At 35.3% G+C, this 22,291-nt stretch overlaps 2 protein-coding genes across 6 annotated transcripts in view; one reads left to right on the top strand and one right to left on the bottom strand.

Annotated features, from left to right (window-relative positions):
- Window positions 1–2,261, bottom strand: part of LOC128213024 (neurocalcin homolog) — a 105,765-nt gene extending 103,504 nt beyond the window's left edge. For 3 of the 5 annotated variants that reach the window (XM_052918500.1, XM_052918496.1, XM_052918504.1), the window contains exon 1: window positions 2,192–2,261. The gene's annotated coding sequence lies outside the window, so the exon portion shown is untranslated. The remainder of the gene's footprint in view (window positions 1–2,191) is intronic. The other 2 variants (XM_052918499.1, XM_052918497.1) reach the window with 2 other exon arrangements.
- A 3,206-nt stretch (window positions 2,262–5,467) lies between these two features.
- LOC128213023 (peptidylprolyl isomerase domain and WD repeat-containing protein 1-like) lies at window positions 5,468–18,138 on the top strand. Its single transcript, XM_052918494.1, has 17 exons — window positions 5,468–5,577; window positions 7,456–7,558; window positions 7,996–8,099; window positions 8,696–8,791; window positions 9,185–9,272; window positions 9,768–9,873; window positions 10,156–10,299; window positions 10,922–10,996; window positions 11,264–11,344; window positions 11,852–11,948; window positions 12,382–12,435; window positions 12,920–13,163; window positions 13,660–13,726; window positions 13,863–13,945; window positions 14,731–14,843; window positions 15,618–15,769; window positions 17,003–18,138. The coding sequence occupies exons 1-17, from the start codon at window positions 5,487–5,489 to the stop codon at window positions 17,144–17,146; spliced, it is 1,842 nt and encodes a 613-aa protein (XP_052774454.1). The 5' UTR covers window positions 5,468–5,486; the 3' UTR covers window positions 17,147–18,138.
- The last annotated feature ends 4,153 nt before the right edge of the window (window positions 18,139–22,291 follow it).

The raw sequence follows: 22,291 nt of genomic DNA, 5'->3' as shown, positions 1-22,291 counted from the left end.
ATCTGTGAGGAACCCTATTTCTACTTAAATATATTACACCCATTGATTGAATAGGCAGTATAACAGGGCATTAGTTGTATCAAGTTTTGTGCCTGGTTCAAGTCAAGTCAATCTTCTCCAAAAGTCTATCGCTAGACCCGATTTATCTTTAATTACATTATCAATACCGAAACAAATGAATCATTATGTGTATCAAGTTTAAATATATTTCATTCAACATCTTTATACTAAACATTGCAACATTGTATTTTATACTACTATATACAGTTGAACACTGCTATTCCGAACACCATTTATCCGATATTATCGCTATTTCGAAATTATTTTTCAATCCCAATTTTACTCCTTCTTTGTATAACTAAATTTTTGGTCTTTATTCCAAAATCGCTATTCCGAAATAATCGCTATTCCGAAGTAGCATCAGCTTGAGGTGACAATGGAGCACAATTAGCGTTTGTTAAAGAATGACATTGTGCACGCGTATGTTACAAGAATCGATGTCAGAATCGATGTCAGAAAATGAGCGATTTATTTAGGTGATGTAACGTGTATATAATTGCTGGTTACCAAAATCTGAATATTATTCGAAAATGATCTATGATCATCTGATTCGATCACTGCATTGCTCACTCGACCCTCTACCAAATAATCCGAAAGCATACATGTGCTGTCATTTTGTTTTAAATGTTTTATGTTGTTTTAATAAAGAAGTATTATAACAAATTATTTGTCAATTATTAAAAACTAAATCAACAAATATTTTTGTATCCGAAAGATAACACAGACCGAGTGTATCGTATTGGTAACATGTAACCGACATTGCAATCTTAACGACTTAGTATTTCATTTCATCTATAAATCGCGAACGCAGTCATTTGCGGAAAATTGTTAAACCGAAACACCGCTATTCCGAAGTAATTTGTTGTGTCCCTATGATTTCGGATTAACGGTGTTCAACTGTACATAATATATTGAATAGGATTTTTACATTAAGTCAATATACATTATTTTTTCAACTACCAGGTATGTAACCCATATTTGTATGAATGAGAAAGTGTGCATTTATTTGGGGATGAACTAAATAAAAGGTTCTATCAAATTACTACAATATATACTCGACTATATACACATATACAGAAGGTCGTACCAACAACAAGCCCTATCACTACTTAGTTGCGCTGTATTTGGAGAAATCATTCCATCCATATTTTGTTGTTTTAGTTGCAGTGTGAAAGTATATTTTTCTATAAATGGTTGGACCTATAGCAATTTTTTTTTTTTTTAAACTTTCTAGTGAACATGAATACACTAAGTTCACATAAATGGACGTGATAGAATCCTTTGATGATATTTGTACCAGGCAGACTCAAGACCTCAATTCTCACTGTTTTATCTAGGTGATTAGCCCAACCAAATGGATGTCATAGTTTTTTGAAGATTTTTGTATTTGACAGATTAGAGACGGCATTACGGAGATATGCATCAAATGTCAAAATGATAAAAAGTGTCCCTGCATGCTCATTATTGTGGCTTCACACTTCTGGTACTTGAATTAAACATTTAAAAAAATGGGCAAAAGATGTGATCTTTATCTTCGTTCAAGTTTTTCTAAGTAACGTATATCATGCAAAGTAGTCGGACTCCTCCAAGATTTCACTAAATACATGTAGATTACGACTGTAAGTTGAAATCTCTTGTAATTCATGCAATGAGACAAAGTTTGGTTACACAAGGAGCGCAGGGATGCCGGCCAAAATGGACGGGTCAAATGGCAAATGGGCCAGAAAAATAAGTGAAAATTAAATAGAATAAGTAGTAATCTGTTTCTTTTTTAATTGAGACAGTTCAACCGAAAAACAGAGAACCCTTAGTCATGCTTATTTTACTGGAGACCCAGAAAATAAAACGAGTCAATTGTATTTCCTTGACAACAAAACAAAAAAAGAAATATAATGTTTATTCGAGCCATGTGTAAATGTACAAATTTTTGTGTTATTTTACTAAATTACTATAATTTAACAATCAAAATGATTTTAAAATGCAGTTTAAAGGAAATGAAAAAATCTAAATTACTGCATACACTTTTAATTATCAGTTAATTCCATCTAATGAGAAAACAGGCAGAATGAGTACATAGTCATAAATCACACGTGTATGACACTGTTCAGTTAAAATTCAATTACTCGTTTACCTGTCAAATTGTTTATTTTGGGCTACTCTTCTTTTTAATCACGTGATTAAAACATCCGGCAGCGGCAAAGTTTTAAATCATGAGGGCCGTTCAAAAGATATCATGTGTAGAGTACAGTATTGCTGCTTTCCATCGTATTTTTGTCCACACTTTCTGCATGCCACTGATAAATGTGAAAATATGTTGAAGGCGCAACTAACCTTTCATTAGTTAATAATCGCCTTTCAATGAAAATAAACCGTTGGTGAACGTGAATTTTCAACAATAAAAATGGCACAGTTATTCTTGAGGCTGGTTTTTACAGTAAAGACTTAGAATAACCTCGGAAACAATCTATTTAAATTGCATAATAATGATAATAATGAATTTAGATAATTACTTTATTTAGTGCAATAAACCATTTTTCTGCAATTGGTCATATATTGTAAATTCTTAAAAAATGGAATAACTTGATGAATTTTACCTCCAAAAAATAAACATCACTTATGTGAATATGAATACATTTTCAACAATTTCAACATCCCACATGTGGTTTTAATTAATATTTGTATTGATAATATTTTGCTTTTGAAAACGGTCCGTGATTTCACACGTTAAGTATGCGTTTAGCAAGGTATTCTTTTCTAAAGTACCGTTATAGTCTAATGTAACAATACACTTCAAGGACATTTTCCTGACCAAATCCCATGAGGCATCTATGAGCATAATTAAAAATGTTGGCCTCCCCCCAACCCTAACCACCTCTTCTCATTGAGGTGTATTGTTGTTGTTTTTGTGTTGTTGTTTTTAAAAAAAAATCACATTGTTTTAGCAAGAAAGTAAAAAAAAACTCCCTTAGCTTTATTTCCTTCTTTCTGTTATTTTACAAACTGTTTCACGCGGCCTTCGATATCAGGTTCCAAATTTCCCCTCACTTTTCCTGACCCTTTCTCATTTCCTAGATTTTCCTGACCAGTAAGAAAATTCCCTTACTTTTCACTGACCTTGAAAAAAGGTACGACGCAGATAACAGGTTTTGAGTTAATTGTTATGTTTCGGTACAACTATTAGGTTGAAAAGTCTACTTATTTCGAAACAATAGGTAGCACGCGCAGCACGAAGATACAGTAGAAATTGTCAAACCAAACTTTTCTTGTCTCATTTATACCAAAACCATACTTACCAAAGTAAACATAAACCATACAAAAAGGACGTCGACCAAGAATTACGTTAGAACAACGTCACATAGCTGTCGGAATGATTGACGCCGGTATGAGTGCTAGGGATGTTGCCGGACTCTTTTATGTAAACGAATCTACTATTAGTCGTTTGAGGGTTCGGTATCATGAAACGTCAAGGACAGACCACCTTCCGACAGGCCACGGAAAACAACACCGAGAGAAGATCGTTATATCGTTATGACATCAAGACGAAACCGATTTCTGTCAAGCAGAAGGTTAGCTGGTCGCTTCAGGAATGCAACGGGTGCGAGGGTTTGCTATTGAACCATCCGTTATAGCCTGCGCGCGGCTAGGCGTATGGATGTCGTTCTTACATTGAAATACCTTATGCGTTTAGGCATCGGCAGACTCGTGTCGTATTGGCAAGAATTCATCAGCGATGATCCCGCCGGCAGTGCAACAACGATCTCGTTACGGACAATGTTCGATTTAATATTCCGTTCGAGAGTGCGTGTATGCAAACACTCGATCAATAATACGTCATTCAGCGCGATCGTTACGGCATGGAAATACTGAGCTCCATACTATTGCTGGGAATCTCAATGCAGTGCTATATTGTAATTAAATCGTCGAGCCCGTAGTGATACCATTTCTGCGTGCAGGTAACGCAACCCTGTTCCAGCAAGATAATGACTGTATTCTAGCTGTATTCCCACTTAGAATTCAGACTGGTAGGTTTACCAGAACTATAACACATATAGAGGAACGATATTGTTCCATTTGTAATACAAATGATATAAAAGATGAAATTCATTTTATTTGTGAATGTCCATGTTATTCTGATGATAGAAAGAGCTATCTAAAACGTATTAACTACATGCACCATTCGGTGTACAAATTTCTACAATTATTGAAATTAAATGACAAGAATGACTTAATAAAAATAGCAGTTTATATAAAAAAGTTCTTGTTAATAGAACTATTTTATTAAATGGTGAAAGATAAATGTTTAGTTCAGCATCTAATTATTGTTGCAATTAGTATGTTGTTTTATAAGTATGTGAAAACCTCCGTATGACTAATTATAACATCAAATAAAATTTAACATTTACCATTACACGTTGTATATATACACGTCGACATGATATAATTATAATAAAATGTCTGTTCTGTTCTGTTCATAAATAAGGTTGATTAATTGCTTTTTTATTATTATTTAAATTGAAATAATAATAAATGGGTCCAGTGTTATGTACCTGCTGTTTATTTGTATTCACTTAAACATAGAAATGACAGGGTGGTTTATACTAACTTGCTAAACTTTTACATGTATATCCCTTTACATGTGTATGCAATATGCGATAGCGTGCTTTATTTAATTCAAATTAAAGGTTGTACAAAGTCGTAGCACGGGCATGAATAAAGGTAACTTTAACAAAAATTACACATATAAATATATGTATATCTGTATATATACATATATATATATATATCTGTTATATATATATTCTCTTAATTGCTCAAAAATTAACATTGAAAATTAGGCAAATTCATAGATAGTGGCCGATGTCTTTTCGTTGAATTTTTTGAGATGAGAGCCAAGTGCTATATATATTGTATGCTGGTGAGAAGAAGTTTAAATGAACTCATTTATGATATTAACATTAAAAGAGAGGTTCATGCGGTTTGTAGAATCGACATGGTTCAAAAGATGTTAAGTTGAAAATATGAAACAGTAAGGGAAAGGTTTTTGAACATTTACACTAACATTGCAATTGATGAGAACTGAAAGTAGGATTATTTTTTCATACCAGATGATATTGCTAAAATTATAAGAATCTCAAGTGTTCAAAAATACAAGTATATTCAAAAATATACTCTCTTTGAAAAAATATCAAATATCAGTTGAATATATTATTTTTGAATGGGCATATCTTTGCGAAATAACTATATTGCTCCAAACCTTCCATTTAAGTATATGGGATCTGGTAACTTCGTACCTTAGTCATATTGTACCCTCTAATTTACAAGGTAACCGAAAATGGTAAAACCTTATTTTGGTGACATCTTTTTAACCGCTCCTCATCTTGGTCAAATAAACGTTTTGTTTTCAAAGCGTCTGCCGACCGTAAAACATGAGTGCAAAACGAAACCTTGAAGAGGATGAAGATGATGACTACATCGGTCCGATGCCCAGCGAGGAAGTATCTCAAAAGAAACGCAAAGGTATATAATGTAAAGATCCACTGTAAGGATTTTCAAATGCCTAGATGAGAACCCAAACTTGACAAATGTCATACATTTTCGCGATCGTGTAAGAATATTTTAAGTTTTTTCGAGTATTTAGAATAAAAAGGACTCAGACATGTACTGAATGTATTTCTTGATGGACAAGCTTTGATTCTGCTAAAAAGTGTGTGTATGAGTATTTGTAGCAGCCCTTTATGAATCATGAAGTTTGAGTAGCTACAATAATGAGCGATCAGGGATATTTTTTTTATTATTTTGACATTTCTTATGTATCCCTGTAACGCTACAACTCTCTACCATTTAACAACGGGCCAAATGATATACTGTAATAAAATGCATTGATGTTGAATAAAAATGACAAAGTAATAAAATGCATTGATGTTGAATAAAAATGACAAAGTTGTTCAATTTTTATCCGACAGTGATCTGAACTGGATTTAATATGTCATTAGAGTTGTTACTTTCACATTAATATATTATGGGTCACGAATACCGTTATACATGTACACAACCACTCAGATTTGTCCCAGATTTACCGATATCGGGATACTTGATAAACAATCGACACTTGTAAGTGTTTTATGATAACTTAACATGTTTTTTGGGCATACTGACATAACTTAATACGTGTTTATTAGTAGGCAATAATTTTTCGTAGAAATTTGAATTTATAACAGAGATAATTTCAAAATTGTGGCCGCAAGGATTCTCTGCGCAAGGACCACTTGCTACTTTTTGCTGGGATGGTGGACGTCACGAGTCTGCCATATTAAAAAAAATCGTCAAAAGACTCGTTGACGGCCATTTAGGTGGACTAGAAGTTTGAGCACCGCTCTAGTGTTGTTGATGATTTGAGCACAGGCCACAGTTACTTTGACAGGAGCCACCCTATGCCCATACCCTCAAAATATAAATGAACAGTTTTATTAAAAGAAATATAAAAAAAATAATCCAAAATTGTAAGATGATTGGAACATTACAGACATGGACCTATAAACCATGGATTGGCAACTCTAATCTGTGTTAATGCGATAATCTCAAACTCACGCGTGCAGCGGGATTTCATTCTGAGATCTAACCGTGTGGTCATTTTCGAGACCTTCGTCATCGGCCAAATATATACATGTAGGAAAACATTAATTAAAATTGACTTAAATGTGCGGTACTTTCATTTAAGTTGATAATAGTCCAATTGAATCTGATTAAAATCATAGTTATTAATTATAATTAAATCTATAACGAACAAGGCATTATTAGCAGAGTTGGCGGAGATAACTGAAGATCGCCGTTAATCGGAGATTCGACGGAATATTTTCCGATATTTGCTGAGGCGCGCTAAGGATTGTGGGTAAATTATTATTTCTTATCGTTTCACCGATATGGGGCAGTTGCCAATCCATGGTTTATAGGTCCGTGGCACAGACAATGGTGATTTGGTTTAATTGTCAGGCAAAAAAAACACCAGTGTTTCTGTTAACCTGTTTTACCCTATTTATTATCTTCAACATAATGTATTAGTCATTAATGTTAAAAAATAAAATAAAAAATACTTCATCGTTATTTTTGTTCTGTGTCTCTGGTCCCGGGTCTCTTGCGATCCAGATAAAAATCACTCATTCCTGATCTGTATAATATTATGGAGATGCTTTATCAACTGGAGGCACAAAACAGCGGTGTCTGTACTGTCAGTGGTTCTCAGGAAATGTCCGCATGTTGCGGGCATAAAATGTCTGAGATCTGTTCTCATTATAAAAGTTAGTGTTAAATATTCATTCATAAATGTTCTTAAAATGTCATGTATGTATCTTGCTGTTTTTATGAGATGCTAATTCACTTCTGTTTTTCTATTTACAGTGCTTGAATTTGAAAGTCTTTACATGAAAAATTTACCAAGTTCAGAAGCTTATGAGAGGAGTTACATGCACAGAGATGTTATAAAGTTTGTGGCTGTAACAAAGTAAGTCAAGCGAAGTGAAGAAAATCATTTTAAAACATTCACCATGTTCTCACTAAATTTGATCCTCCCTTTCAGACACATTAAATGGTAATAAATGCTGATTATCAAGGATATATATGAATGAATAGAGTTGGAAAAGGGAATGTTTGAAAATGCATAAGAAACTTGCAGTTATAGCATAATGAAGGCAATTTGGTAGTGTTAATCATTGATCGGTATTCTAACTCCATTAACTCCAATAACTGATAGTTTGTCTGATTCCCAACACTTTATTATATATAATGCTTCTTCTGAACTGAATTATGATGTCAATAACATAGTCTAATTTTGTTGTCCTTTGAAAATAATGTCTTTTTACTGACAAGTATTCTGTCCTCTACATTCATGCATAATGTTTTCATTATTTATTTCTATCAAGTATCAAATCAACATTGTAGGACGGATTTTGTACTCACGGCAAGCTGTGATGGCCACCTCAAGTTCTGGAGGAAGACAGAAGAAGCTGGCATTGAGTTTGTCAAACATTTTAGATGTCATCTAGGTACATCCATCATTTCAACAACAAGCAGAAAAACTTCTTGGTCCAAAAAATTAAACAGTGTGTTTGATGTTTCACTACTGTCTCACAAATATACCTGCTAAAGTTGTTTAGCCCCACCGATGGTCAATTCTTTTTGTTTTAGTTTAAACAATATTTATGGTATATAAGTAAATTAAGCAGACATTAATTACATACATGATAACTTAGGATTGAGGAGATAGCTTAGAGCTTATATTTTTACCTCTCTCCTCTTTGTTTTTGTTTTACATTACGGAAATAAAGGGTAAGAAAGTAAAAAAAACCACAGCGCTTTTTAGTCTTATTTTTTAATAAATTTATTCATGAAAATGCTAAATTTCTTTTTGAGTTTGCTTTAATTTTCTTCTGACATATGCCTGATATGACACTTAAATCTGATTACAACCACCCTTGATGATTACTTACATCATATACTAAAATAATATAATGATTCCAAGTTCATTTTTTGTCCAGGATTGTCATGTGACTACCGGTAGTTAATCTCTTCATTGGTTTCATAGTTAAAATTATTATATTTTATATCAGAGTGGCTCTGAGTCCTGTCAGTTGTATTTCAGGCAGTGTTGAGGATATGAAGATCAGCAACAACGGGGAACTAGCTTGTACCATATCAGATGACAAAACCTCCAAAGTGTTTGATATTGTCAATTTCGGTGAGTTTGACTGTGAATGGGAGTAATATCTTGAATAGGATCGATTACCAGCCTTATCACTCTGACAAATCATTTGAGGTTTATTGCCCTTTAATTGTATAATTTACCTTGAATCAGTCTTGTCTGATCAATAACTTTTGTTGCCTTAGTCATTCTAGAATTGTGACCTTTGAATTGGTAAAAAAAATATTTACAGTTTTCGCCTTTTAAATTTGACTTTATATCAACCACTTACTACTGAACTTGGTACCATAGAAAAAGGATGGGTGTATTTTGTTTGTTAAGAAATCTACACTACCGGTAATGCTAATTGAATCTCACAACTCAAGAGTTAATCGTATCTTCAATGTACCTTATCTTGTCTACAGTAACAACTTTTTGCGTGTTTTACAGACATGATCAACATGTACAAGCTTGGGTTCAGTCCTGGATGTTGCAGCTGGCTCTACAACTCTGGGGACGCCATACCTGCCCTCGCCATGTGAGTACAACTTGGGGTTTGATTTCCATTTAAGCAAATTTATAGCTGTTAATTGTATTTAATCAAGTAATGCTTGAGTCCTTTTTTTGGTAATAAATAACTGTGCTACTTTCATTTTGAGAGACCAAAAGAGTAGGTTGGGCTTGAACCAATGAACTCTTACATGAAGGGTGCTTTAGTGAAAGACACCAAGAAAATGGGTGAAAATACCACTGCTATAACAAGAGAATAGTAAGAAAACAGTCCAGTTTCACGGTTTAGTGTTTACTGTCTACATGTACATTTCTTTAGTCAATTTAGTGTTGATTCTTTTTGTATGAACGACAAGGTGAAAATGTCAATGATAAACTAGTTAATTTCAATACTGGATTTGCAAGATTGCGGCCAATTGCATGACTGTTCCTAAAGTCTCAAAGAATCCTGAAGATAAAGTACTTACGTTTACATTATTGGAAGAAGTAAGAGGTTTTACCTTGAACATCTTCTGAATTTTAGCACAGAGAAGGAGTCACCAACCATCTATATATATGATGGACGAGGGGAAAGTACGCCCATACACACAATAGAGAAACTGCATTACAAACCTGTCACTGTTATAAAGGTTAGATGGTTTAGTATTTATTTTATGTATGAGTTTACTATTACTTTATCATTAATGTATTTAGTTTTGAAAGGTCTGTTAATATTGGCCACACCGTCACATTGTGTATTCAGAACTTCACTAAACAATGTATGAGAAACTTACTTTATTTGAAGGTCATTTACATTATCATTAAGATATCGATCACACTATGCTCACGAATTAAATGGATTTTTCTTTTCTGTATTCAGTGATCATAATAGATTTACCCTGTCATTTAATCAGCCTTTCTTTCCCCACTAGTACAACCCCGTGTGTGACCTGGTCATGTCAGGTGATCTGGGTGGAATGGTGGAGGTGTGGTCAGGACCCAAGGGGGATTACAAGTTTCCTAAGGGTCTTGAATTCCAGTACAAGACTGATACAGATCTGTTTGAATTTATGAAGGTAAGTTAACAGATTCTTTAGTACTAGTTTCCAAAATGTATCGAGTCATACTTAGACTGGTATCAAGCATTAGGAGAATTAGGCTGGTATTTAACATTAGGAGAATTAGACTGATACCAAATATTAGAGAATTCGACTCGTATGAAACATAAGGAGAATAACACTGGTATCAAACATTAGGAAAATTAGACTGGTATCAAACATTAGGAAAATTAGACTGGTATCAAACATTAGGAGAATTAGACTGGTATCAAACATTAGGAAAATTAGACTGGTATCAAACATTAGGAAAATTAGACTGGTATCAAACATTAGGAAAATTAGACTGGTATCAAACATTAGGAGAATTAGACTGGTATCAAACATTAGGAGAATTAGACCGGTATCAAACATTAGGAGAATTAGACTGGTATGAAACATTAGGAGAATTAGACTGGTATGAAACATTAAGAGAATTAGACTGGTATGAAACAAAAGGAGAATAGGATTGGTATCACTCAAAAGGAGAATTGGACTGGTCTCAAACAATAGAAGAATTATAGAGTGATTCTATAAGCCATCAGCTTTCGTCACAATCAAGACAAAAAATAAATAAGTATAAAAAGATACCATGTTTTTTCAGTGCAAGTGCTACCCTACAGACCTGTGTTTCTCCCCTGATGGTAAAAAGCTAGCTACCCTCGCTACAGACAGGAAGGTGAGAAAATATAGTCTTCATTGTATTAAAAAGAAAATTTATATGGAATACGGTTTCTAAAATTGTTAAATTCGTTAGGGTATTATCAAAACTGGATACATGGTATTAAGTGTAAAAAGCATTAATCTATACTATATACCCCCTTGAGCGTGGAAAATCCACGGGGATCCATCATATTCAAAGCTTTGAATTGAATCTATTGCAAGACATTTAAGGTTGATCTCTTATACAAATAATGGTGACTCTTTGATCATATGAATTTTTCAGGTACGGATCTTCAAAGTGCGGACAGGTAAACTAATCAAGGTGCTGGATGAGACTCTACAGAACATCATAGATCTACAACAGGTAAGGTCATACCAATCTAATCCTAGGCTTTCCGACAATGTTAATCTTAAAGACTAGACTAAAAAATGACGGGTTCCTTATTTATCAAAGGAAAAGGTGGAATAATTTATAACCTACTTCTCAAGTTTATTAATTCAGTTTTCTTTGCTATATATTTATTTTTGACCAAACAGTTGTTATTGTGTTGGTTTTTTTTGTTTTTTTTGGGGGGGGGGGGGGGGGTGAACACCCGAAACCTACCAATCAGATGATATTAAACATTGAATTAATGTTGCATGGCCAAAACTTTTATGCATAAGCTTGAACTTTAGTATAAAACTTTGTCTAAAGTGCAGTAAGTGCATCTGTTTAAGTGCATTTCTTGGGGAAAAAAAACACTGCTAACATAGAAAATATCTTATTAATAAAGTAACAAGATTTGACCACTGCACAAAATAAAATATTTTTCTTATAGTGTTTTATTGTACAGAGATGATAACAATTCTGTAACTGAACTATGTTCTACAGATGAAGCAGCAGTTACCGAACATGGAGTTTGGTCGCCGTCTGGCCATGGAAAAAGAGCTCGACAATAACCCAGAGGCCTACAGGCTTGGAAATATTTGTGAGTACTTATCTTCTTGTTTATAGTTGAAAGATATATACATGTCTTTATGTCTTGATCTATCTTTTAAGTATTAAATTTAGAAAATGCAGGCTAGGAAATGTTTGTGTGTACTTATCTTGTTGTTCGTAATTAAAAACATACAAGTCTTTACATCTTTTAATAATCCATGTTTAAGTTATTAATATCAGAAGATGCAAGGTTATTGGGAGGTTTGTACAAGGTCTTGTTCATTCTCAGATATAAGAAAATATCTCTTTTAATCTGTGTAAACTGCTCCCACCGCAAGAATTTTCTAATGACCTCTTGAGATAAATAAAATTAACTGTTTCTATGGACTCGAGCATTATTCATGTCAGCTTTTTGCTGTCTCTGCAATCGAATAAATACTGTATCTTATACAGGAACTAAATTGATGTGTATTGTATTTCAGTGTTTGATTCCACTGGTTACTTTTTGCTGTATGGCACCATGTTGGGGGTCAAAGGTGGGTGCTGCTGTGTTTGTATTATCTGTATAATTCAGTGTTTACACTGACAGTTTTAATGTAACGGTCTGCTGGACTACCTGCTAAAATGTTAGGAGTCTGGCCCTAATTTTTGAAACCTTTTAAGCTAAATAGGCTTAAGTTGCTTATTTCATCTATTCAAGAAATACTGAAATTTGATTGTGATGGATAATTGAAAAAGAGTTAATTTTGATTATCATAAAGATAATTCCTATTTCAAATATACCGTAAATTCTCTTGAAGAAAGAAATATGACGTGAATAATGGAAAAACAAAATAAGTGGGCTGAGCTTAATCATGTTTAAAGTGACTTAAGAAGCTTCGAGAAATTGGGTATTTATCATAATCAAAGAGAACAGCCTTTTTGTAATTGATTATCTTACAAAAGTATGCTTTACTCCTTTTAATATATTATAATTGGATAACTTTAATATTTTTTTTATTCATGTATCCTCTGTTTCAGTGGTAAATTTACACACCAACAGGTGCATGAAGATTCTTGGTAAACCGGAGAATCCTAGATTCCTTAACATTGCCTTGTTCCAGGGATCGGGGAAGAAGGCAAAAGCTGCCCCCGACGCTGAGACAGCAGCCTCAGATAATCCTCTCCTTCAGACGCAAGTGCTCGATCCAATCTTGTTTGGTGCAGCGTACAAGAAAAATCGATTTTATCTGTTCACAAGGCGGGAACCGTTTGAAAAAGCAGGGTAGGCTAGTTGTTAATATTTTTTTGTAAAAAAAAAAGCTGAGGTATTGTCATCAACTTGATAATTATCGTGTCATCATCCTTAATTATTAAACGTTTTCATATATCTGACAAACATTAATTGAACTAAAGTTGAAACCCATTGGCTTGAACTTGCAGAGACCAGCGAAATTACCTCAAGCCTCTGTAAATTCGGGCCAAGCAGGAAGGCTTACACTCAGTTTATAGATTTCGGCCCTTTATATTCAGTTTGAGCCAACAAGGAATTTGAGCAAAACGAGTTCAAGTCAACAGAGTTTGGCTGTATATCAAACTTGAACTTTCATTCATGAAGTTGTTTAAAAAGATATAGGTGTAATCCTGCATGCCCAGGAGGTAGGTTAGCTTGTTCACGACAACTGTCTGAGGATTTTTTAAGAAACCTCAAGGTTTAATTGTAAAATGGATGGTATTTATGCATTTGTTAGGTTTATGATGCAACTCTTGTTTTATTCTAGTGGCGACTCAGACAGAGATATCTTTAATGAAAAACCTTCTAAAGAAGAACTGATTTCAGCTACACAGGTAAAATATTTCTTTTATTTCTTGTAAATATCTTTTTCCAAAATGAACAACAGTTGACAAGATTCATCATATTTGTAGTATTTCTGTTTGACTGGCATTCTAAAAGTGTTAAAATTCATCCTTTTTTCTTTTCCAGGACACAGCGTACACTCGAGTGGCAGAAAGCTGTATAATACACACAAGCATGGGAGATATTCACATCAAACTCTTCCCAAAAGAGTAAGAAATAGAGGATAATTGTTTGTTTCCGTGTATGATCGTTATATTTCACTGAGTCAGCCCCAAAAGATATATTTCATGAGTGGTGTAATTGATGTAATAAGTCATTTAATGAAATAAGCTAAACTTGATCCTTAAAGGGGCTGCTCTCCGTATGATGAAAAAGCGAAAAAAAGAGAAGAAAATTGTCGATTTCTGACATAAACTTGGTATCGATGTGTACAATGCATTGAAACTTACTATAAACTGAAGTACCACATAGTTTACAATTTATTTACTTTTAGCAGTTTTTTGTATTTTTCCATTAAAAAAAGATTACTAGGTATGTCTAGCTAGTAGAATTAATTCCTTTTGCGTGATTGGCTAGTCAATGTTATCACGTGATATTACCAAGTTAGGTATATAGCTTAAATATTCCAACCGTTTAGAGTAAGCCTTCGTAGCACAGTGGATACAACACTGGCCTGCAATTTTGGCAAATCCGGTTCGAACCCGGTCTCCGACCCGATTTTTTTTTACATTTTGGTATTTTTTTTACAATTCTGATATCAAAGAGTAAATAACTGTCCTGAGATTCGTTACAGAAAAAAACATATTTTGGTGCCAATATGGTGTATAGTCCCTTTAAGAGACTTCAAATGTTTAGAGAAATTGGAGTCTGAATTGACTTGCATATTGTAAGCATCTGGTTTAAATGATTCAAGTTTACATGTTCGTATATAAATTTAATATATTTAAGTACAGTGTTAAAACTCCCTGACGAACATGTACCATATCTATTTCAGATGTCCAAAGACAGTGGAGAATTTCTGCGTACACAGTCGTGACGGCTACTATAACGGCCATATTGTCCACAGGGTCATCAAGGGGTTCATGATACAGATGGGGGACCCACTAGGTAAAACATGATAAAGATTTCATGTAAAAGTTAGATGACATGAATTAAAATCCTAATGATTAAGAATGGGCAGAGTGAGCACAGAGAACGAGCCCATCTTCAGGTCATCTAACTGACTTAGAATACAACCCCATTGGCTAATACATTATCAACGCAAATTCTGAAGCAGGAATTGTGTATCTGTCAAATGGCAGTAAGAGAACCTTTGAAACACCCGCAAAAGTTGACATTCTTGATGATTAAGCGGAGTACTAAATGATTGCCTATCTACAATTTCATTGGCTGTAAATGTTGGTTGTATTCTAAGAAATGGTAGAATATACTTTTGAGAATAAAAATGATAAAAGAATATTAATCAATTCTATATGATCCAATTTTAAATCAACTGAATTGAGATTTTGGAATGAAAATCCAGGGCAAAATTTCTTTTGACCACTACAAGTACACTGCAGTTCTTGAAATGTTTTATTACATGGTGGAAAGATGAAATCATTTCAAGCATTGTATAAAAAAATTGACATTAACCAGCTTAAAAGGAAAGCAAATTGTGCTTAATTCCAAGACAATATTTGAAACGAACATATGGAAAAATAAAACAAAACAAATGTATATATATATGTATATGTGGTCACTTCCAATAACAAAAGCCATTGTAATGCCTCATCTTTTCCCTGGCGTGTGATTATTTTTGTTTTAATATATATCTGTTATTATATTCTTGAAAGCTTACTTTCATATGTATAATATTTCACTCAATCTTAAACTGTTTTCCAGGTAATGGTACGGGAGGTGAGTCAATATGGGGCGGGGAATTTGAAGATGAGTTTCACCAGAGTCTGCGACACGATCGTCCATACACTGTCAGCATGGCGAACGCCGGCCCCAACACCAACGGATCTCAGTTCTTCATCACCGTTGTTCCTACTGTAGGTTATCTGAAGTTTTGTATTAAACTGTGAATTGGACGCACTTTTATGCCCTAGAATTCAATTTAAAGTGTCCCTCAGATTTAAAATCAATACATACACATGTATAACAAACAAACGTTTTGAGTGATAAACCTTGAACTTCTTACTAAATTATGCATTTATGGGAAATATTAATTACTATTAACAAGATTGTAACTGTGTATTTAATTGCTGAAACACACGAATATTTGATGACTGTTGGGTCCTAAAAGATATGCAGTGATCAACTATGAAGTAGAAATATTGTGTTTTCTGCACCTTTCTTTCAAATTAAACTCGGTAACCATGATCGATATTTATTGTTCCATTTCGGTAAAAAAAATTTTTTTTTATTAAATTGGGTACATCTTATGTGGGAGTAAAAGTGCATCTTTTAAAAATGCCTGCGTCCTCTCTATGGTTCAACTTCTTTGCTTCTGACATGTTTCTTCATAGCCCATGTCCATACAAAGTGTTTTTAATAGGCGTTGACATGTTGAGAACAATTACGTACAATATAAGGCTGTTGCTTTCACAATTTGCAATGATGACAAATAACTTGAGGGCTTTGAAGAGAGCGACATCGGGATTATTAAAATACTTTGTTAAATATATTTAATTATTTATGAATATTTATGAATATTTATGAATATGTTATTAACTATTAACTAACCTTTGCCATTGTCACGATTCACTAAAATAAGTCAAAACAAATATTGTGGCTGCCTATTTGGACATTTTTCACTGTGTCCTATCTGTGATATTAATATTTTTTCCCAGTTTTTCACATATTTTTGCCTGTGTCTTCTCTTTGCATCCTTTACAAAGTATAATACGGTAATTAACTATATGTCGCATCACAGGTTACATAAATCTTTTGATGCAACAATGACTTTTGTTTGCTTGACATTGATAAAACTCATTTTCATTCAGCGTCTGTTATGTAGGTGAATCAAAAGAAATATACTGGTATATCTTGACAGGTTTTTGTTTAGGAAAATTTAGCATAAAATATTAACCTGAAAAAAGATCCTGTACATTATTAAACAAGGCCTTCATAGATGATTGTAAACTTATTACAAGCATTTTAACACTGACATATCGTTAACTAATTGTGTTTTTGTGTAAAAAATATAATGATGACTTCACTTTAAATAAACTATATTTGTCCTGAAACTGATTCATAATGATATAATATTTTTCATTTTACAGCCTTGGTTGGACAACAAGCACACAGTTTTTGGCCGAGTTATCCGAGGGATGGAAAACGTGCAAGCAATAGCTAATGTGAAAATAAACCCCAAAACTGATAAACCACATGATGATGTGAAAATCATTAATATTACTGTGAAATGAAATGTGTGAAATGAGCTGTGAAAATTGTCAACATTACTGTGAAATGAGATTTGAAAGTTGTCAACATTACTGTGAAATGATATGTGAAAATTGTCAAAATTACTGTGAAATGAGATGTGAAAATCATTACCATTACTGTGAAACGAGATGTGAAAATTGTCAACATTACTGTGAAATGAGATGTGAAAATTGTCAACATTACTGTGGAATAAGATGTGAATATTGTCAACATTACTGTGAAATGAGATGTGAAAATATTCAACATTACAGCAAAATGAGATGTGAATTTCTTTCAACATTACTGTGAAATAAGAAGAGATAATTGTCAACATTACTGTAAAATCAGATGTGAAAATTGTTAACATAACTGTAAAATGAATGGTGAAAACGTTACATTACTTACATATAAACATTTCAACATCACTATGGACTGGAAATTACTATATGAAATAATTAATGAATTATTTCCATATAATGTTGTTAAAAACTTTCATTGATGTTTAAAAAGGTGGTGAACTGTGAACAATATGCATATATTTTTCATAAACATCATGGAAATTTTAAGTTTTGCATTTGTTGTGATATTTAGAGAAAGAGCATATTTATTATCACCATAACGTTAAAATGTATACAGTGAACTGATGCCAAACAATACATGGCATTTTTAGAAAGAAATAAATTACTAGTAAGATACATAATAAATTATTCTTGTGTTTTGGCGTAAAACTTAAGTGCTTGCCATCATCAGGTTTAATCTGTTTTGCTGACAGATTATTTAATATAATTCATACAACATAGACATTCACATAGAAAAAAACTGTGACAGTGTGATTTACAAATATTTGAGGGAAAAACAGACATTAATATGAAGCCAGCTCAGGGTCAGTGAAATTTATACTGTGTACTATACAACAGGCGACTGTTCACTCTAGTTCACTCTTAATGATCCGCATAGTTATGTAAAAATTATGGAATTAAATATTTTTATAAGATGTCATTGTTTTATTTTGACATAGTGTAATATATCTCATGGTGGTCTAGTGGTATATGTGTCTGTCCAAGAAGTTGTGGGTCCGATCCATAACAGGGTGGTAGTGGTCTAGTGGTATAGGTGTCGGCCTTTCACCCAAAAGGTTGTGGGTCCGATCCCCACCAGGGTGGTAGTGGTCTAGTGGTATAGATATTTGCCTCTCATTCAAGAAGTTTTGGGTCTGATCCCCACCAGGGTGAGAGTGGTCTTGTGGTATAGATGTCTGCCTCTCATTCAAGAGGTTGTGGGTCCGATCCCCACCAGGGTGGTAGTGGTCTAGTGGTATAGATGTCTGACTCTCATCCAAGAAGTTGTGGGTCCGATCCCCACCAGGGTGGTAGTAGTCTAGTGGTATAGATGTCTGCCTCTCATTCAAGAAGTTGTGGGTCCGATCCCCACCAGGGTGGTAGTAGTCTAGTGGTATAGATGTCTGCCTCTCATTCAAGAGGTTGTGGGTCCGATCCCTACCAGGGTGGTAGTAGTCTAGTGGTATAGATGTCTGCCTCTCATTCAAGAAGTTGTGGGTCCGATCCCCACCAGGGTGGTAGTAGTCAAGTGGTATAGATGTCTGCCTCTCATTCAAGAGGTTGTGGGTCCGATCCCCACCAGGGTGGTAGTGGTCTAGTGGTATAGAGTCAGCCTCTCACCCAAGAGGTTGTGGGTCCGATCCCCACCAGGGTGGTAGTGGTCTAGTGGTATAGATACATGCCTCTCATTCAAGAGGTTGTAGGTCTGATCCCCACCAGGGTGGTAGTGATATAGGTGTCAGCCTCTCACCCAAGAGGTTGTGGGTCCAATCCCAAACAGGGTGGTAGTAGTCTAGTGGTATAGATGTCTGCCTCTCACCCAAGAGGTTGTGGGTCCGATCCCCACCAGGGTGGTAGTGGTCTAGTGGTATAGATATCTGCCTCTCATTCAAGAGGTTGTAGGTCTGATCCCCGCCAGGGTGGTAGTAGTCTAGTGGTATAGGTGTCCGCCCCTCACCAAAGAGGTTGTGGGTCCGATCCCCATGAGGTTGGTAGTGGTCTACTGGTATAGATGTCTGCCTCTCATTCAAGAGGTTGTGGGTCCGATCCCCACCAGGGTGGTAGTGGTCTAGTGGTATAGGTGTCCGCCCCTCACCCAAGAGGTTGTGGGTCCGATCCCCATGAGGTTGGTAGTGGTCTAGTGGTATAGATCCCCACCAGGGTGGTAGTGGTCTAGTGGTATAGATGTCTGCCTCTCACCCAAAAGGTTGTGGGTCCGATCCCCACCAGGGTGGTAGTGATCTAGTGGTATAGATGTCTGCCTCTCACCCAAAAGGTTGTGGGTCCGATCCCCACCAGGGTGGTAGTGGTCTAGTGGTATAGATGTCTGCCTCTCACCCAAAAGGTTGTGGGTCCGATCCCCACCAGGGTGGTAGTAGTCTAGTGGTATAGATGTCTGCCTCTCATTCAAGAGGTTGTGGGTCCGATCCCCACCAGGGTGGTAGTGGTCTAGTGGTATAGATATCTGCCTCTCATTCAAGAGGTTGTAGGTCTGATCCCCACCAGGGTGGTAGTGGTCTAGTGGTATAGGTGTCCGCCCCTCACCCAAGAGGTTGTGGGTCCGATCCCCATGAGGTTGGTAGTGGTCTAGTGGTATAGATCCCCACCAGGGTGGTAGTGGTCTAGTGGTATAGATACCTGCCTCTCATTCAAGAGGTTGTGGGTCCGATCCCCACCAGGGTGGTAGTGGTCTAGTGGTATAGATGTCTGCCTCTCACCCAAGAGGTTGTGGGTCTGATCCCCAACAGGGTGGAAGTAGTCTAGTGGTATAGATGTCTGCCTCTCACCCAAGAGGTTGTGGGTCCGATCCCCACCAGGGTGGTAGTGGTCTAGTGGCATAGGTGTCCGCCTCAAACACAAGAGGTTGTGGGTCCGATCCCCACCAGGGCGGTAGTGGTCTAGTGGTGTAGGTGTCTGCCCATCGACAAAGAGGTTGTGGGTAAGATACAATCTTATTCCCAAATAAGTTTTAACACATTTGATACAATTGGTTTAATATACCTATAAGTATGAACAAATGTCGAAAACAATGGTTCTTATGAAGGGTACCGAGTTGAATTTTTTTTTTAAAAGGGCAGAAAACACGGTATGATATGATGAAGGCGTGCACCTGGGGTTCAGTTTACAGCTGCACATAATAAGGCGAGAGTTATGACCCTTCAATTACCAAATGTTGGTATTTTCAAACTTGTGTCATTCAAAAAATAAAAACTATATGTTATCATCTAGAGTCATGATACCTTATGGTAATGTTGTTTGGGTGAATAAATTATGCACCTGGGGTTTTGTTTGCAGCTGCACATAGTTATGAGGGAGTTATGGCCCTATAATTAGCAAAAATTGGTAGTGCCGGTTGTATTATTCAAAACTAGGGGATTGTTTTTAACGTAATGAATTCGTGCACCTGGGATTTTATTTGCAGATGCTGGTAGTGAGATAAGAGTAATGGCCCTTGAATTAGCAAAAAAGGTGACTTTGAACTTGTGTTGCTCGAAACTCCAAAACTAAATGACCTAGAGTCATGAAACTTTAGGGGAATGTTATTACAGTGTTTAAGTTGTGCATGTGGATTAAGTTTGCATCTGCACACAGTAGGAGAATTAATGACTATTAAATGAGCAAACACTGGCATTTTCGAACTGATAGTTCTGCACAAATGTCCAATTTTTACTGTTCCTGTCATTTCTAATGTCCACTTTATTAAATAGACAATAAATGTTGAAAAGTATTTACATCTAAACACACTTTCAGTAAGATTTACCTGTCAATTAAAGCATTACTTGCTGTGAAATTCGGAACTAACAACTGGAGCCAGACACAAATAATCAATTTTAAGAGCCACAGGGTCAACCTGCTTGATGGATGAAAGAAACGTCCTAGTAAACCATAGTAAACCATGGTATTAAAGAAGCACCCGGGAAAGAGCACGTGAGTGCGGACACGCTTTCAGGGCGACTACATCCGGAGGTCTACAACCTGTACCAGGTTGGTGTATCAGTGACTGAGCTCTCCTTAGCTAGAGCTCTCCTGTGCTGGAAAGTAGCACATTCGTGACAGAACTACTACATTATATTTCGTGTTGTTTTTATTGTTGTTATTTGTTTGTTTGTTTTTGTGTGTGTTTGTTTTGTTATTTTGTTGTTATTGTTTTTGTTTTGTTTGTTTGTTATTTTTTTTTTTTTTTTTTTTTTTTTTTTGTAACTCTGTGTTTCCAGGAGTGACTGTTTTGGTTATTCTGGTACTGGATCTGAGTAGGCTATATGGAATGAACCGGACAATGGAACGATCCGGAGGATGTATCAGCAAAGCTGGAGTGTAGAAATACAGAATTGCAGCAGTACCGAATGTCAAGTTAATGGTAATAGTGAGAAAACAGTTGGTCAGGAAAGTTGTTTTCTCTAAAATTATTCAAAGCAACTGACTTTTAAAAGCAGCTGCTCGGTGTCTTTTCATTCTATTGGGTGGTTGGGGTTTGGATGCAATTGTACAGCGCCATGGTATGTCACGTAAAATGTACGTGCTATAATCTCAAAAGTGAAGGTCACATGTTATTACATGTAAATATGGATTTCGTAGCAATTTTCATGTTTCAGCCATAACTTTTACTTAGTATTGATGGGAATTCAGTCGAACTTCACAGTATTGTTGAGCTCCATTTGAAGGTGTCTCGAACATTAAATTCCTTCCCTTATCTCGAAGGTCTCTGTCATTACTAGAGTCAACGTTATACAATATTGATGGCATAATTCGGCCATAAAGTTTTTACTTTAAGTGGGAATTCAGTTAAACTTTGTTGAGCTAAATGGAAATGTGTGTCGCATAAAATGTGTGCTCTTATCCCACAAGTCACGGTCAAACTTTAAGGTCATATTATGTTATACACATGAACTGAATGGCAACACTTTGTTTTCGGCCACAACTTTGTTATTCATTCCAATTCACCTCAAAGGGCAAGGTCATAATTGGTGGTTCATGTTGCAAAATAATGATTTGTTTTATGAATTTACGCATATAGTCTGGACGACTTGTATATGAGAGACGTTGTGATTTTATTCATCTTGATGATAATTTGATCTGCAGATTATGAGT

Source organism: Mya arenaria, chromosome 13 (genome assembly GCF_026914265.1).
Source record: "Mya arenaria isolate MELC-2E11 chromosome 13, ASM2691426v1".
Classification (NCBI taxonomy): domain Eukaryota; kingdom Metazoa; phylum Mollusca; class Bivalvia; order Myida; family Myidae; genus Mya; species Mya arenaria.
Note: the sequence above shows the minus strand (reverse complement) of the source record. Positions and strands in the feature narration are given on the sequence as shown.